This window comes from Topomyia yanbarensis, chromosome 3, assembly GCF_030247195.1.
Source record: "Topomyia yanbarensis strain Yona2022 chromosome 3, ASM3024719v1, whole genome shotgun sequence".
In the NCBI taxonomy this organism is placed as follows: domain Eukaryota; kingdom Metazoa; phylum Arthropoda; class Insecta; order Diptera; family Culicidae; genus Topomyia; species Topomyia yanbarensis.
Window position 1 is genome coordinate 272,760,338 of NC_080672.1, and position 17,532 is coordinate 272,777,869.

At 38.4% G+C, this 17,532-nt stretch overlaps 2 protein-coding genes and 1 long non-coding RNA gene across 4 annotated transcripts; 1 reads left to right on the plus strand and 2 right to left on the minus strand.

Moving 5' to 3' along the window:
• Nucleotides 1-2,620: 2,620 nt before the first annotated feature.
• LOC131689904 (ADP-ribosylation factor GTPase-activating protein 3) lies at nt 2,621-7,817 on the minus strand. The gene is made up of 7 exons (XM_058975290.1): nt 7,496-7,817; nt 7,245-7,436; nt 7,031-7,162; nt 6,662-6,814; nt 5,846-6,575; nt 5,530-5,784; nt 2,621-3,533 (listed from the first exon to the last, which is right to left on the minus strand). Exons 1-7 carry the CDS (start codon nt 7,565-7,567, stop codon nt 3,388-3,390), a joined length of 1,680 nt encoding a protein of 559 aa, XP_058831273.1. The 5' UTR covers nt 7,568-7,817; the 3' UTR covers nt 2,621-3,387.
• Nucleotides 7,818-11,954: 4,137 nt separating this feature from the next.
• On the minus strand, nt 11,955-12,768 carry LOC131687932 (uncharacterized). Its single transcript, XM_058972029.1, has 4 exons — nt 12,706-12,768; nt 12,377-12,448; nt 12,155-12,298; nt 11,955-12,029 (listed from the first exon to the last, which is right to left on the minus strand). Exons 1-4 carry the CDS (start codon nt 12,766-12,768, stop codon nt 11,994-11,996), a joined length of 315 nt encoding a protein of 104 aa, XP_058828012.1. The 3' UTR covers nt 11,955-11,993.
• A 475-nt stretch (nt 12,769-13,243) lies between these two features.
• Nucleotides 13,244-15,314, plus strand: LOC131689925 (uncharacterized). Of its 2 annotated transcripts, XR_009305491.1 has the most exons (5): nt 13,244-13,479; nt 13,615-13,712; nt 13,965-14,367; nt 14,478-14,674; nt 14,742-15,314. It is a non-coding gene; the product is annotated as an uncharacterized LOC131689925 (long non-coding RNA). The 2 variants fall into 2 exon arrangements; XR_009305490.1 differs by having other exon boundaries at nt 13,246-13,712; nt 14,742-15,310.
• Nucleotides 15,315-17,532: the final 2,218 nt, after the last annotated feature.

Consider the following 17,532-nt stretch of genomic DNA (forward strand, 5'->3'; position numbering starts at 1 on the left):
TCATGCACTCCAACAAAGACATCAAGTTGACGCGATTTATACAGACCTTACTGCAGCTTTCGGCCCCTATTCTCACAGTCACGTCACCTAGTGACTAGAACAAAATTTACTCTAGTCACTAGGTGACGTGACTGTGAGAATAGGGCCCTTCGACAAGATCAACCAACGTATAGCTGTTGCCAAACTCGAACAGCTGGGTTTTAATGGACCTTTTCTTAGTTGGTTACGTTCTTACCTATCTGGCCTTCAAATGAGCGTTAAAATTGGAGATTCTTTTTCCCTACCATTTGCTGCTACCTCCGGAGTTCCACAGGGCAGCCACCTGGGACCCATAATCTTCCTGTTATACATGAACGATGTCCACCTTTCACTAAAATGTGTCAAGCTTTCCTATGCCGATGACTTCGTAAAATGTCTTGATGATGCAAGACTTTTTCAATGCGATCTAGAAATCTTCGCTAATTGGTGCAGCAACAATCAGATGGTCTTGAATGCATCTAAGTGCTCCGTAATATCCTTTACTCGTAAGCATTCATTATTTTCAATTATGAATTTTATGGCAATAATCAGATACTTCTGTTAAGGATCTAGGAGTAATTCTTGACTCAAAGTTAACATTTAGAGACCATGTTTCATACGTAATATCAAAAGCTTCCAGAACACTTGGATTTATCTTTCGTACAGCCAAAAATTTCAGGAATGTGCACTGTTTGTAGTCTCTCTATTGCTCTCTAGTACGCTCGATATTAGAATATGCATCAGTCTGGGCACCATTCTATCAAAACAGCATCAGCCGAATCGAGACCGTTCAACGCAAGTTCTTGCGATTTGCCTTGCGCCATCTTCCCTGGAATGACCCGATAAATTTGCCCGCATACGAAGACAGATGTAAATTAATTGGTTTAGACCTGCTCAGTTGTCGTCGCAATGTCGGAAAGGCTTTATTTGTCTCCGATATTATTCAGGGTAATATCGACTGCTCCGCATTACTTCAACAGCTGAACTTCAACATCCATCGTCGTGTTTTGCGATCCTATACTTTTTCCGCCTTCCTGTTGCTAGAACTAATTATGGTCATAACGAACCCATAGCCAGTATGAGTCGTATGTTTAATCAACTCTCTGATGCCTTCGACTTTAATTTGTCCCAAGACACCATAAAAAAAGTTTTTTGAAGTCATATCCACTGTTTAGTTGCTTTCGCTTATAAAATTTTTGTATTATGTTGTAAGTAGTACTTAAGCAAGTTTCACTTTTCGATTTTGTGTTAGACATAGTTAATAGGTACTGAACTTACTTGTATGTTCTATCATTGTATATTATTTATATTCTGTGTATTATATAGTAATTAGCTTTTTTGTCATTAGGGTTAGCATATTGCCTGTTGAGAATGACAAGATGAAAAGGTTTTATGCCTGCTGGAGAAGAGGCGAAAATGAGCTTCACTCCAGCGGGCTTTTCCCTGGTCCACAAATAAACAAATAAATCAATAATTTTCAGTGCGTTATTTGATAGTACAATAAAAATTGGACCTAACCCTGAGGTTAACTCAAAACTGATGAAAATGCATATGGGACTGTTATGCGGGTACCGGCAGTATAGCGGTAGTAGACCCAAAAGCAAACATGCAATTAACAAAAAAAATCAGGAAAAATTTCAGCTTCCCAAATTCTGAGCCACTAGGAATAGGAAAAACCAGACAATATATCAAAGCGAAGAACTACAATGAATAATGCTCACCGATGCAAAAAGTACTTCCGAACAATACAACATGGATAAAGTCTATCAGATCAACATGCTCAGATAGGAAGATCAGCTTATAATCCAAAGGGTACCCAGCACGCAAGAATCGTAGGCAAGGAACAAACCAATCGCGTGGCCGTGGAAGCAATCAAAGGCGCACAAAACTGCTTCGAGGTACTGTCCCTGGGAGCCACTCTCAAGCTCGCTAAGAATGATATGTGGGGCAGATGGAAATGATTATTTGATAACAAACCATCGGCAGAAACCCTGAAAATCAATTTGGGTTCTGTTCTCAAAGTCACGTCGCCTAGTGACTAGAAGAAAATTTTCGTGTAGTCACTAAGCGACGTGACTGAAAATAGGGTCTCTGGGCCTCAGCGTGTTAACATGCTGATATTATAAAGGTTTTGAAGTATGGCATAAATATTGTAGGCAGGGCTTGGACCGCAAATGTCAGAAAGTAGTCCAACTAGTCATGTTCAGCACAGGAGCGGATACAGAAAAAAATTTCGAGGGGTCCGAAATTTTGATTTTGGAATGAGCATAGTCAAATACGTTATGCGTCAAAACCTCATTCCATGTAAATCAATTTTTGGTGGTCAAATTTGGTTTGAACTGATTTTAAGTTTGAAACTAATATGAAATTGAAAATAATTCAAAATTTCTCAACAAGTTGAACATTTTCGGAGAGAGTCCGGACCCCCAGGACCCTCCCCCTGGATCCGCCACTGTTCAGCAGACAGCCTGAAAGAGATTGACGTCGATACAGACCTCGTACTCGTTAACTGTGATGTGCGGGCTGTGGGAATTCGGAGGGTAGTGACGACTGGCGGCTCAACGACTTTTTCGGCAACGATTAAAATTGAAAACAAAACTCATATTTAACTATAGAATATATATTTCATTTCATCGTTTCGATGACCAGTGAATTTATACAGATAGAATACAAATCCGTTACACTCTATACCAAGCTTATGCATAGAAAACGAATGAAAGGTTCAATTGTTCATCCAGATTCACCATAGATGTTTGGTAATTGTAATTACTAATATTTACTGTCTCCTCCGTTTTGCTATAGATGTTTTCAACAAGTATTTTTACTGCTATTACATCCTTTGTATTATCATCTCGATTCAACATAATATTTTCCTTAAGTAGTACACAAAAATTGCCCTAGAGTTCAACAAAACATCAATCAGATCCGGATTAATCTGCTTTTGTGTATTTTATTTATACGTTATTCATTGTGCCCAGCAAGTAAGAATGTATGATTGTAGTTTTATCTTTTTTCAGGTTTTCCTGTTAGGCATGAAAAGGACTCGACTGAAGGCTGTCTAGATTTTATAGATATTGTATGAAGTATGCGATCACTTATGACTGATAGACATTGATAAGCACGGGTTTTCAAATAAATCCGAATATTTAAAATAATATTTTCACTATGAATGCTAAGAATAGTAATGCTATTAGGTATATTTTCCCCAATGTTTAAACCTTTGAATCAACCGATGGAAGGAAAGGTTCACTGTACATTTATTAAACTGATAATTCTAGAACTATAGCATTAAAACAAGTCCTATCTATTTAGAGATATAATGGATCATTTAAAATAACTTAACTCACAAAAATACCATAATGCGGTTCCCTAGTAACCATACTTATCTTGAATCGACGTCATTACATCATTAGCCAGCGTGCTGAGCCGGCCCGCAACCTTAGTAACGCTATGCCGCACGCTTTCCTTAACATCATCTAGATCTGGCCCATTGTATTGCAGGTTTGGACCACGGTCTGAAAATAAAACGTTTCATATGAAATCGGTTCTCTCTTCAATCGACGTACTGTTGGTTAAGAGGTATACGTATAACTCATAAATTTCTGCCCAACGCAGGTTTTGGACGATTGTAAACCCAAGCTATTTTAATCTCCGGAAGTTGCGTAAATGTCAGCATTTAGAAAAATGCCTGGTGCTGTAAGACGATTTCGCTGGATTTCACTTAGCAACTGTTGTAGATTTAAAAAAGTAACGTAGCCTTAAAAAATAACGTTAGAAAGTATAAGCACAGAAACATCATGCATTTGATGTAAATGAATGTTGTATCTTAATATAGGTACCAATAAACTATATGAAAAAAGTGAACATTAAATTTTCAAAACAGACACACCGCAAGTTTTAGCACCTCGAAAACTCACTATGCAAAACTAAGGACGCATTTTGCATATCGAATTCTAATTTTTGATGTAATATGTTAGTATAATATTACTAGATTAAATTACCCTGATCAGCATCAATCAATTTTTTGTGATTCAATATTATATAACTTCCTGCAATATTTTTTAAGATAATACTTCTTAATGAATTCTCCGCGTGGCAAACGAAAAAAGCATGGTGTTTTCTTTGCAGGTTCATGATCACGAAAAGTTGACGACGAAAATAGCACAATACAGTTTGGAGATACAGAATAGAATGAAAAAATGACCCCTATCGGCCCACCTCAGAGTCGATCCCTAGTCTCACCAGGAATTCTTGCACCAAATTTGAAGCCGCTAGGGTGCACTGTATGCATCGTATTATCACTGTAAGTGAAAATAAGAAAGATAAATTAATTGACTACAACTTTGTCGAAGACTGCTAGTCAATCCGGCTTTATTAAAAGAAGTTATTAAACTTTTAACAAAGCGATGTCTGAGTCAATTTCGCATGGGGCCTAGCAGTACGTGGTTGTGTATCAGTACTCGATTCTCACGAGCTACACATTTTTGTGAAATAATGGTTACATTTAGCGCAATAGTATGTTCAGAATTGTAGTAAATAATACGAGGAATGTTTTGGTTATAATATTTTAGTTCCACATGTTAATGCATAGAGGGCGCCAACACTAACTTTTCAACGTGGAGGGATAGAAATTAGGTGTCTTCCATAAAGTTGTAGAACAGACAGGTTGCAATAATTCTTCCGAATATCTCAATATTCTATCTCTCTTCAATGAAAAGTTAGGGTTGGCGCCCTCTACGTGACCACAGGTGGAACTAAAATTTTCTATCCAAAACATAACTCGTATTATGCACTACAATTCTTCTGAACATACTATTGCGCTAAATCTAACCATTTTTTCACAAAAATTTGTAGTTCGGGGGAATCAAGCATTGATACACAACCACGTACTGCCCCTTGCAAAACTGATTCAGACATCGCTTTGTTAAAAGTTTAATAACTTCTTTTAACAAAGTCGGATTGACTAGCAGTCTTCGACAAAGTAGTAGACTATTAATTTGTCTTTCTTGTTTTCACTTATAGTGATAATACGATGCATACAGTGTCACCTAGCGGCGAAAATGCGAGCTAGTGGGGTTTACCTATATAAATTGTCGAAAAATCCCATGCAAACTTCAGGCACGTTGGTCCGGTAGCTAAACTTGTCCGATTTGTTTCAAATTTGGAGCAAGTACTCCTGTTGCGACTGTGAATCGACTAGGGGTGGGCCGATTGAGTTCTCAAAAATTCATTATTTTTCTGGGCAGCCTAATGCAGAAGCATCTTTCTAATGATTTTAAAGGTTTTATGCGACCTGTGTTGCACTTTTTTTGGGATTGACGCTTATGCGGATAGTTTCGGATCACACTTCCCTGCTTATAAAGAAGCCGATTAGTACTTATTTCGAAAGTCAATTGAATCATATGTTTGTATAAGCAGTAGTATTATAATACTACACTGTTTGTGAAAATTTAGACACCGGACCGTTCGTGTCTCATATTTTGCTTTGGTCAATTTTAAAACAATACTCACTTCGACTGCCACTTCCGCTTCCGGCACCCGTGGAGCTACCGTGTCCAAAATAGTCCGCCGAAGAAATGCTGCTGGAGCCCTGAAACTTTGCCAGATTTGCCGACCGTTCGAATGAAGAACTTTCATCACCAAAGAACTGATCCGACGATATACCTTTAGCTGTACCGAACTTTTTTTGTGCCGTGTCAGAGGTCTCATATTCATTGGTGACGCCCGATGGTTTCTTGCTGACGTTCCGGCTGTATGTAGGTTGGTCTGAATAAAATATGGTAATTAGTATATGGCTGATTCAAAAATTCACATCACGAGTTCATACCACTAATGCTCGTATTTTTTGCTGTGGATGCAGATGAAAACATGGTTTGGATGTTATGTTTCGTGTCAAACGGTTCGATCGTTTCAAATCCCATCAACGTAGCATCACTGTAATCTTTCAGGGAAGTAGACGAATTTTTATTGCCACTTGCGGCACTACTACCGTACATTGAAGTGGAATAATCATCAAAAAAATCATTATTAGAATCGAATGTCTTAGACAAGGTAGTGCCATTTTTCGAGGTCGAGTCCTGAGATAATGTTTTCATATCTGTAACAGCGGAATGTGAAACTCCCGACCGCGAGCTAAAGCCCATTCCTAGACGCTCGATTTGCTTGGCTTTGTTAGGATCGGTCGCTTTAAGTTTTTCCTCCTCTTTGTGTTGCTTGATCGAAAGATCCTGATAAGCTAAGCGGACACTGGCCAGTGCTTGAGCCTGTTCTTCCTCGGTGACCGGATTTTCCACGACCGGCTCAGTCGAAGACATTTTCAGTTTATCAGCCATATTAGCTTTTTCTTCGATTTCAGCAAAATTTGTCTTTACACGTGTTGCTCCTAAACCACCCTTCATTCCTCCTAGTGCGCCTTTCTTTGGCTGAATCTTTCTTACACCTATCGTTGACCTAGGTGACTCCGCAGGCACTGTAGAATTGAGAAAATCAACGCTTGGCCCTTGTAAGCTTTTGGAAATATCTGGTGCAGCATTGATCAAAGCGGCAGGATTTGTAATCTGAAGGAAAATTAATACCGTTGAACTGCGAGTTTACATGGCTTTATGCATTCTAAAACATTTACAAACATTCACACTATACTTACATTGCCCCGCGGAGTGTCCTGCTGTTTCAGGTTATTGTTATGGCTATCCGTATTTACGGACGGAGCATCTAGACTGACACAATCGGCAAAAAAGTCTACTTCCTCGCTCACGTTACTCTCAGTGGTATGCACATGCGTGTTATCAATATGGAGCTAGCAGGTGATGTGAAAAAAGCCAATTGAGAAAAAAAGACAAATGTGTACGTGTAATAAGCTGTGATACATAAAAAGGAAATGTTTTGACACACGAACGTTTAGTAAATTACAAATTACAATTACACATTATTGAAGTATTAAAATACAATACTCTCAAACCTTTCTGATTCGTGTAATCACGAGACCGTAAATCTTAACCGACAATCAACTCACCGTGTTCCCGTGAAGTTGCAATGACTGCTGAGCCAAACTGGCCAACTTATCCTTGTACAACTGAGCTGCTCGGGAATTGTACTTTTGCTGCGCATCGGTTGTATTGCAATTGTGCTGACGGAAGAACTGGGCCTGAAATAAGAAAACGATTTTAAATAGTACACGTCACCTTTGAACTGAAGTAGAAATCCATCGTGCTTGGAACAGTTCTTACCGCCTTAGCATTGCCACCAAGCTGCATCTGACGAATTTGCAGCCATGTCCAGTTGGTGTCCAAATTTGTGGATCGGACAAAGGTCAAATGTACACCCAGACCTCGGTGCACTGCCGAACAATCAATACAGATGAACACCCCGTACGTCACTGAAGACCAGGTGGGATTTTTGGATCCGCAATCGAAACATGTCTGAAATTGATGTCGATCAGAAGAGTTGACAAATAAAAACTTCATAAATCACAACGAACCTTGTTGGTTGGAATCGAACGGAGCCTATTAAAAATTGCATCTATGTCGCCTTTTGCTGGTGATACTGCCATGATCCAACTCGTTCCCTCAAAATATTCACAATCAATACGTACACCACAGAGATGACGAGTTTTGCCCACTATTCCTCTTGAAAGCTCTTAAATCACAATCTTATGATCAAGCAAAGCTTAATACGTTTTATCCAGCAATATTAGATTGTATTAAAAAGACATTGAATAAAAATTGCAATAATTGAGAAACGAGAAAATATTTTCTTCCACTCTTTTTTTTGACAGTTACACAAATCCTGACGTGACACCTTTTGACGTCGTCAGAAAAGTGAAGTCTGTCGGCCAGCGATGCCAGTTCTGAAGACATGTTTTCATTTTGAAGAGACCCAGTTAAGCTCAGCCGGAAATGAACTGGAATTCCGGCTGGTTCCAGTTCGTATTCCGGCTCCAGTGACACAACCGATTCTAGTTAGAATCGGTTGTGTCACTGGAGCCGGAATACGAACTGGAACCAGCCAGAATTCCGGCTCAGTTCCGGCTCAGCTTTACTGGGGATTACCCAGTAAACCAGAGCTGCCAGATAATTTTGTTGAAAATCTGTATTGCCAGAAAAAAAAATCTGTATTTGTCTGTATTGAACAAAAAAAACGGTGTTCTACTAAATTATTGAAGTTGGAGAGTTTAGAGCATAGTTTTAATACAACGTCGCGATTTTACTCTAAATTTGCTCGTTAAAAACTTATTAAAAATGAAAGATCTCCAATATAAATCTAATATTTTGATGTTATACTAGAGCACAGTTGCGTTCAACAATCGGCGGGACAGTAGCTAATGGAGAAGGATGCAGACGCATGAACCACGAGCTGTATTGAGTATACAAACATGCTGATATCTGAAGACTCATAAAACACTGCTGACTACAGTGGGTTAGACCTTTTACGCGAATGTCGGAAGATAGACCAACTAAAGTTTGCTGTGGAGAGAACCCGGAAGAAGTCGACTTCAGAGCAGACCCTGCACTCGCTGGCTGAGTACAATGATGCACGTGTGGCGGGCGTTCAAGAAGACTGGAGAATAGCGAGACCAATTGTTGTTAACCCTTTCATGCCCAACTTTTTTCTAGTGCATGTAGGGTTTAAAAACTATTTTTCCTTTAAAGCGGTGAGCTCAAGAAACTCGAAAAACCTTTTTTCATAAAGGTAGGTGCTTTCATTGCAGTGCTAGAAGTAGCTCAATTTTTACCTTCCAATGCTCACTACAATTTTCCTAGAATATTTACAATAGTCCAACTGCGTGGAAAACGTAGCCAAAAATAGTATACATTGATAAGTTTTATCAGTTTTCACTAATATTGCAACATAACGAAGATATATGAAAAATTTATTTTCCGTCGTCAACGTAAACGGTCCCTGGCAGCACTGCTCCATCGGAGTTCAATCAGACTAATTGCAATAACTTCAGTTCTAGACCTGATCCTTGTAACTGTTAATACTCAAATGAAAGCCAATAGTCACATTTATTAGCCTTACTTGTTTTTGTGAACAAATCTTGCCTCAATTAAAAGTTATAGCTGTTTAAAAACGTTGTTGTCCACAAACAACATGGGCATGAATGGGTTAAATATAAATAGGTATAAAGCGGTCTGGTTCGTTGAACAATATTTCATTGTAGCGGTATCTGTATCGGCTTTGGAGATAGTTAAAAAATAATCAGCTAGTGTTCTGTAGAGAAATCACATTACAGTTTCTGCAATATAAAATAAGAAACGAATTTTAATAAATCATGATAAGTCTATGCATACTTTCTGCTACTCTACCTTCACTTCATTTATAAATATCTTTTGTTAATCGGTTTCTAGCTGCAACGGTGACTTCAATGATGCCTTTTGAAGTTTTGTGAGACTTAATATACTCTTTTGCTGCCAGAATTCCTTTCATAGAGGATGTGTTTAGACTGTTCCTGACCTTTGTTTTATTTAGATTGTATGTAGAAAAAATCCTCTCGACCGCTGCTGACGAATGTGGTAAGGAGAGAAAGGCTGGGATAACTCGTTTCAGTTGAGGAAACGCAAATTCATCATTCATGCGACGAGTCGACAAAACTTTGGTCCAGAACTCCGGTCCATCGATGCATCCTTTTTCTGTGTTCCAGTCCGTAACTGTGTTCCGAACTTCCCTGAATTCATCATCTAAAATTTGCATTTCCTCGCCGTTGTACAGTTCAGGAAACTGTTTTAACAGCGGATACATTGTGGGATGTGTCTTGTTGATTATATGTTTTGGGTCTATTATAGCCAAATTGATCAAAACAGCATTGTTAAAATCAAACCGCTTAGTAATTTGATTTGCGATAGAAATAAAAAAGTTCATCGCATCCACCCGAATCTTTTGAAGACCAACATCAGTAAGCTTTTTTTCATCTATGTATTTGTCGATCAAAATTTGAACTTTCGTTCCCAAGTACAGCTGGTCAAGAGCAACGCAAGCATTCGAATCAATTTCTATGGATTCCATTTTAAGATTTTCAGGTTTCACAAAACAATCTAAAACCATTCTCAAAAGACGGTTGGATTCTTCATGCAACTTGTAGATTTGTGGAGTTTCCGACTGAAACAGCTTGTTTAGATTATTGATCTTCGCCATGAATTCAAGGTAGACGTGCGTTGACGGATTTGCCAAGACACCGTATATCTGATTTATCTTCAAAGTTTGTCGTGCATCTATGCCAGCATCTCCAAAACTGAAGTATACTTTTAAAGCATCGAATCTATCCAATAAACGTTTAACCACCTGTTCTAGAGAAAGCCAACGAGTAGTAGAAGGATGAAGCATCTTTAAAGGCTTGAGCTCCATCACGCTTTGAATTTCTTTAAACTTAGCTGTTCTAAGTGGACTATATAGATATAAATGAATAAATTTCTTTCCACACCCATTCCACATCTTCCGGAATATTTTTACAAGAGTAGGAAGCACAGAGTGCGAATGAGTGGCATACGCACTTAAGAATGAACAGATGTGGACAATCGGTTTTCAGGAGTACAGCTACAGATTTATACCCACCCATCATCACGTTCGCACCATCTGCCCCAAATCCTATGAGATTCCGCTTGTATGAGATTCCATCTTTCTCGAATTTCTCCACAATCAGACAATAGATTGTTAGAGCGTCTGCTCCAGCATGTTCGATTACATGATAAAACTTATCCCGAATCGAAAATCCATCTTTCTCCCACGTCTGGATTCTCACCACTAAAACAAGTGCTTTCTTCGCCGAAATGTCTATTAGCAGACTGAACGGATACTTCATCATGCTTGCTCTTAACTCTTCATCGTGTGTATCGCCGAGAACATGTTTGATAATCGCAGAAGCCTTAGTTCGCTTGAGTGATATGTTGCTAGCGATTTTGCTGTCTCTGAAAACTGTTTTAGCAAGTTTTACAAACTCTTCTACATCTGTAGCAGATTTGTTATGTTCGGCTGCCCAGGCACAGATTTGGATTTCCGCATCTTTAATATTTTTGGATGGATCCAAATATTCTTCCATATTCCTGCTCACTGCTATCTGCTTTTCCAGTGTAATATGAGCATGTGTGCTACCATGTTTTACTAGATCACGTAGTCCGCCATTGCATTTGATATCTTTATCGCAAATCTTGCAATACGCAAAGTTTGAACCTCTCGGACTAGAAACTAGCCATGTTAATCTTGTCTCCCAAGACACGCAATACTTTTGTGTTGATCTTTTCGCTCGTTTCGATGGACCTAGGTAAATAAATAGTTCGTCGCAATCATTTTTATGTTTCTTAATAATTTTCTCAATATTTATTATAATCTACCAGTTACTTGTTTTATCAGAATTATAACAAAACTATTGAATGTAGAATTGTTTTATGTTATATAATAAGTTTGTCTTTTTAATAGCGGTCCTTACATGTTTAATATTTTTGTCAATTCTAAAGTGTATTGATAAAAGTAAAATAGGATTGACGTATCAATGGGATTTCTATCAATCCGTCAATGTATTGAAGGTGTAAGACCCGCCAATGAAAAAAATATTCTTATCACACTTTTTAATTCAAATGTGCTAGAATGTTTTCGATGAATATTAGATTCCATTTTTGTAAGTCCCATTTTACGAATAGGTCGGAAAATAAAAAGGCAACTGAAGTGTGGATGGTACCCACAATCACAATAAAGGTGAACTTGATACATTTGATTACAATATTTCTACACAAATAGAGATATTTAATGTAGTGAAGCGATTAGCAAACTCAAAAAACCTGCAAGCATTTAATCTTTATACTTTGCAGTCAATATCTAGGGATTTCAAATATTTTTTATGCCTTAATCACAAAAAGTTATTAACAAATAAAATGGCAGATATGTTTAAATTAGTGGTATCATCATTCGAAATATTTAAAAAATACTTAATATCAAAGCTGACTTACGAACATCGTCACAATCAGAGCAACTACTTGCTTCTGATATCAAATCTCCATCGACATCCGAATTGAGGCAAATACCTGAAAAATAATAGAATTGAAGATTTGAATATTTGAAGATAGGCAAAGTGTACATAAAACGTAGCTATTATAGACCAACGCAATAACTTAAATTGGTTTCAAATAGCAATATGAACAGAACTAACCTTGCTGCACTGAAACAATTTTCGAGCTGGTGGCAGCATCTGTATTGTGAAGTTCTGATGAATCACCGGCGCCGCAAACATCAAGACGTCGAAGCTTTTGGCTGGCAGGTTCTTGTGGCAGATTACTGTCGCGCACTGAACATTCTGAGAAATTGCGAATTTAAAATATGTAAGTTCCATAGAAAATTCATATATTTTGTTTGTAGTAATTATACAACTAACCTCGCTCAGCAGAGTGGCTAGGCGTTTCTGTGGTCCGCACGAAAAAGGATGAAATCGGTTTCGAACCTGTGACTACGTTAATTTTTTTTCGTTGCATGTTGGAACTGCCTTAGACTTTGGCAACAACGAAACACTGGTTTACTCAAAGCCACTCGGAAGTAAAATATTGGTTTAAATATATATAGCTACGACGCACGAAATGAAAAACTTGAATTGAGTTGAGACGCAAACGTTTGAAAATGAAGCATGATATAAAAGAAACGAAACAGATAGAAGTGCAGAATTTAATTTTTTTGACAAGACTTCCCGATAAGAAAAAATCGTTCAACAAACATCTTTCGCGAGACGATTTGTCGGACGTCACGTGTAATGCTCAACGAATTATCCAACATGGGTCCCACATTGGACGATGTTGAGCAAGTTATTTACAAGATGTCAAAATAAGTTTTATTACTGGGGGGCGGGCACCCGCCCGGTCAAACCATTCGGAATTTGATTCGGAATCCTGAATGGAGTCAGTATGGATTCCAAATCAAATGCAACAACCGATTCTGAAACCGATTGAGTCGGAATCGGTTGTTGCATTTGATTTGGAATCCATAATGACTCCATTCAGAAATCCGAACCGATTCCGGAATGAGTTTAACTGGGCGGATCGACAACAAGTTCCACAGTAAAAAAAAACGTTTTGATTTTACTGACACAAAGTCGCAAAGGGAAGGTCCGACACAAACTTTTTGTTTTTGCGCAAATCAAATATATAAAAATATAAATAATAATATCTGTATAAATTTGTACTTAAAAATCTGTATAATACAGATAAATCTGTATAAATGGCAGCTCTGCAGTAAACTAAAAGGCGGTTAGGCGGGCTAAACCTAATGTGGTTTTTGTTTGAGGCGAAACCAACGTTTTGTTGATCCCGTAGCATCGAACGGAAACTAGCACCTTATAACAGATTACACCTGGTTAATTAACTAGCTCAAAAGTATTATCATACCTGTCCCAAATATCCATATAGCACGAGAATTCAGGAACATAGTGAAGGCACTGAAGCAAAATCCGTTTATTGTTTATAACACGACGGTAACCAAGAGTTATCGGTAACTATAGACGAATAACCAAGGGCGTAACACTCTTTTATAAAAATATTTCACGTGGTGTTATATTTTTTATATCTCTCTATATTTATTTATAATTGTCTATAAAAGTTATAACTGTATTCGAATCGTTGAAAGTTCGAAAATAAAATTCGAACACCCGTTACCATAGTAGCCTTAGTTACCGCGAGTGATTATAAACAATGAAAAAAATGGTGTTGCATCAACAAGAAGTGGTAAGTATCCAAATATTTTGCATAATTCTTGCTGATTTGAGTTAGTATCCGGCCCCAGACACTTAACCGATCCTAACTAGAACCTGGGTACTAACGAGAACCAGCGATAATTATTGGCTCATTTTCTGACTGGACGTACTGGGACTCACCTGCGGTGGTTCTCCTGGTTAAGTGAAATAGTAGCCAGACACGAAAATGCAGTTTGGTCCATTCCCAGTCTTGTTTTACGTTTACCTCTTTACCTCAAAACAGCTCTGTCTTAACACCGATAGTGATTAAGCCATCCCAACGGAAACAAACAGCCACAATTCCAGCGTTTTTCACCAACATTTCACAGCAGCACCACAAATTAGGATTTTCCATCATCCGACTGGTCGGTAGCAATAACGATGAAGCGATGCTTCTGCCAAAGGGTTTGACTCCAATTCAACAGCCGCAACTAGTGCAAATTCACAGGTGCAAACGATGCAAGCCAATCAGGATCAAGTGCAGATGACCATTCGTCGCAGGAACAACCACAAACTAGAATTATCATCACCCAGATTCCGTAGTAGATACAGCAACGGCACCTTCAGGTACAACAGCAGTATACAATACAGTCCCAAGCAGCAAAAACATCACAATCAGGAGGAACCACTGCAGCAGCCGCAACAAGGTGAGTTATTTTTGACTATTATTTTTTATTTCAAAAAGATCATTGTAATGTAATGATCCTACTATTTAAGAGAAAAAATCTCGTGCTCAAAAATTTCATATCACTTTCAGATTGAATTGGCCACAAATCGATCAACAGCAGTAACGGAACATACCCGGTCAACCGTAAACACAACAGCAAGGTACTCGGCGGAAGGGATTTCTGTATTTGTGCGTGTGTATGACTCGTTTTTGAAAAAAGCGCTTTCCTTCGATTCTCTGGCACGCTACCGGGGAAATCCATTACCATTAAGTTGAACGAGAACCAGGTAATGTTGCAAACTAGTTCAATATCAATCAACCTGTACTGATTTGGCATTTTCTTCTTTCGTATAGGAATGAGTCCTTCGGGGAGACGACGCGTAATGGTTAATGTTGGTGGAATTGCAGATCACGCTCTGAAAATATCGTAAACTATATCCCCCTCAGCAGCACGCAACCCCGACACGAAAGGTGGTACGCAAAGCCCCTGAAAACAACGACAGCCCGTTAATATTTAGCATAGCATAAAAAGCCTAGTAGTTAGAAGATAGATGGCACATAATAGCAAGTCAGTCCCATGTTCTGTACTATCGCTATACGCATAACTGTTCCATGTGCTATGGAATTTTCGATGCACATAACATTAACCTTTAAACGCATGACTCATTTTCATTGGTATTCATTTTTCGGTATGGATGCGATATTTACCTCTTGTTGAGGCTTAATATCACAGAATTCGGTATGTTGCCAAATGACAACAGTATGCATTTAAGGGTTCAGTAAAAAAAACATCAAGAAAATGAGATAACAATCAATAGTCCTTACCGTTGTCGTAATTTGCTGTAACTGATGACGTTTGCAGCATTACGTAACCAACAAAGTAGTGTTTAGCCTAGAAAAGTCCCTCAATCTTTCACACAGAAAAAAGATTAGTATGTTCAATAAAAATATGGATTAAATTTAATAAATAAAATTATTGGTCGGGAGACAATAAATTTATTTATTGAATTCAATAAAATTTATTTATTATTTCAATAGAAGGATTTTTTGATCCCTTTTCCAATATTTATTTTATTGAAATTAGAACGAAATTATTGAAATTAAAACTGTTTTTATTGAAAGCAAAAGTTCATTGTTCTAAGAAAAAAATGTTTTCAGACCAATTGGTTGAAGTAATAAATAAATTATTGGATTCAATACCATATATTTTTGGTTTAAATATACTTAATTTTTTTGCGTGTATGATTTTCCCTCTTCGGGCTTGGTGCCATCAAGACGTAAGGCTTGTACAGAATCAATCTGATCACACAATAGTAATTCTTACTCTTCGTGTTGTTTCGCATTTTTTAAACTGAATTTATACAAAGCCGATGCCAAGTGTTCTGCTCCGCTTCCCACTTTTTCTGTTCCGAGTTGGACATCTTCTCCCGCTCATCCATTACAATTTCCTCTTTTTCACCTTTTTTGGTATCTTGCGGCATATGATATCGTTAAACTCGCTCCAACTATCTTGCGTTCCCATGTTCCTTAGAAATCTGTAGCAAGTTTATTGTATACTCCCGATCCTGCAGTTCCCGCTCAGTGCTCTCCGTTGCCTCAAATAGATACTTATCATCCATATTGTCTTCTTCGTGTTCTGCAACCTTGCATTATTACGTTTCTACAAATATTGGCGGTGTGATTAAACTTTCAACTCGGCTAGTAACTTGTCTCGATCATCCGTTTCGAGTCATACGGCTGCCTCTTGACAAGCATTTCTGCTAGTTGATTCCACAACTTTCCTAGCGTTGAAGGTCGCGGTTGGTCCTTTTTCTGCAACCGTTGCGAAAACTCGTCACGTTCGTTGATTATGATAATCGACGAAGCAAGCTCACGAGCGGGCGTTACACACGGAGTGCTTGAGTAATTTTGGGCTTGTCAAAGATATCGTTTGATTTCGGGTGGACTTGAAACGGCTCATCTCCAGTGCCACGTTGGATGCGGAAGTTTTCAGTTTTTCGGTGATGCCCCGATTTTTTGGATTTCCGGACGGAGGTCTGGTAGGCTGTCTATGTCTCGTGGTGATCTCTCCGCATATCGGTAGAATAAATTTAGCCCCGGTCGACAGGTAGATATCGTTGATGACTAACTTAAACTCCTTCGTCGCGTTCTTAGCGCTAGCATTCCTGGTTAATGACATGGCAATTTTGGTGATATACATAAGCCCTAGAGCAGAAAATTGCGTAAACGAAGAAATTCCATCAAACCTGCTGTTACCTTATCAGTATGCAATCGGACGGCTATCTTTACCCTGCGGAAAAGCTCAATCGTTCTAGCAATGTACCATTTCCTTGGCAATCTTGAACATTTTCTCTTCGACTGTCAGATCCAGCTCGTACAACAGTTTGAAATTAGATTGCTGCTAGCAAGCATCTATCATTACCTGCGGTAATTCAGTAGCTCCTCCCACGGCTGTGATCCGAAACAACGGCCGCAAAAGTTCCAGCTAGTTTACAAATTTCTTGATAAGATCGTGCTCCGCTCTACTGTCGGTAGAATGATATTGATGGTTACAACAACCGGAGCTCTGTACTTCAATCAGTTCGCTTAAGTTAATTCGGTAATCCATTCTCGACCAGTTCCACATTTTCCATGATATGCACAATGGGGCTCTGCCAATAACCGGCGGACCACCACCAATACACGAACCGTCGTCGCGGGAATTTGGGATCTTACCCGACGCACGGCAACTTTTCCATTCCTCGTCAGATCCAAAACCAGCCTCAGTTATCACGTAGTCAGATTTGCCAATGTAAATAATAAAAAATGACAACTCATAAATTCACCGCACACTGAGAATAATTTCGAAAGAAAGTTCGAAAATTCTGCAATGCATATTTGCTTATAAAGTTTATAAAATTATAATCTGCCCTATAATTCTACAAAAACATTATAATTGTATAATATTTTATAATTTATTGGAAGTGTCACGCCCTAGCGAATAACGATTATTATGAAAAAATAACAGAAGATTAAATAATGTTGCCAGTTTCGTGTCTTTTATTACCAAACGTCAAATTTGACATTACCAGTTACCTGAGTTACTGAGGGGTAGTCAGATTTGAGATACAATTTTGAAATGCAAGTGTCTAGTCGTGTCGTTGTC

Excerpts from the sequence above, each read along its gene's own strand:
- LOC131689904 (XM_058975290.1), bottom strand. The coding sequence starts at position 7,567 with ATGGCAGTATCACCAGCAAAAGGCGACATAGATGCAATTTTTAATAGG. Across the intron at positions 6,815-7,030 it reads TGCAACTTCACGGGAACACG|CTCCATATTGATAACACGCA; the intron begins GTGAGTTGATTG and ends ATCACCTGCTAG. Across the intron at positions 3,534-5,529 it reads AAGCGGAAGTGGCAGTCGAA|ACCGTGGTCCAAACCTGCAA; the intron begins GTGAGTATTGTT and ends TTTTATTTTCAG.
- LOC131687932 (XM_058972029.1), bottom strand. The coding sequence starts at position 12,768 with ATGTTGGATAATTCGTTGAGCATTACACGTGACGTCCGACAAATCGTC. Across the intron at positions 12,299-12,376 it reads TAGCCACTCTGCTGAGCGAG|AATGTTCAGTGCGCGACAGT; the intron begins GTTAGTTGTATA and ends GCAATTTCTCAG. Across the intron at positions 12,030-12,154 it reads AATTGTTTCAGTGCAGCAAG|GTATTTGCCTCAATTCGGAT; the intron begins GTTAGTTCTGTT and ends ATTATTTTTCAG.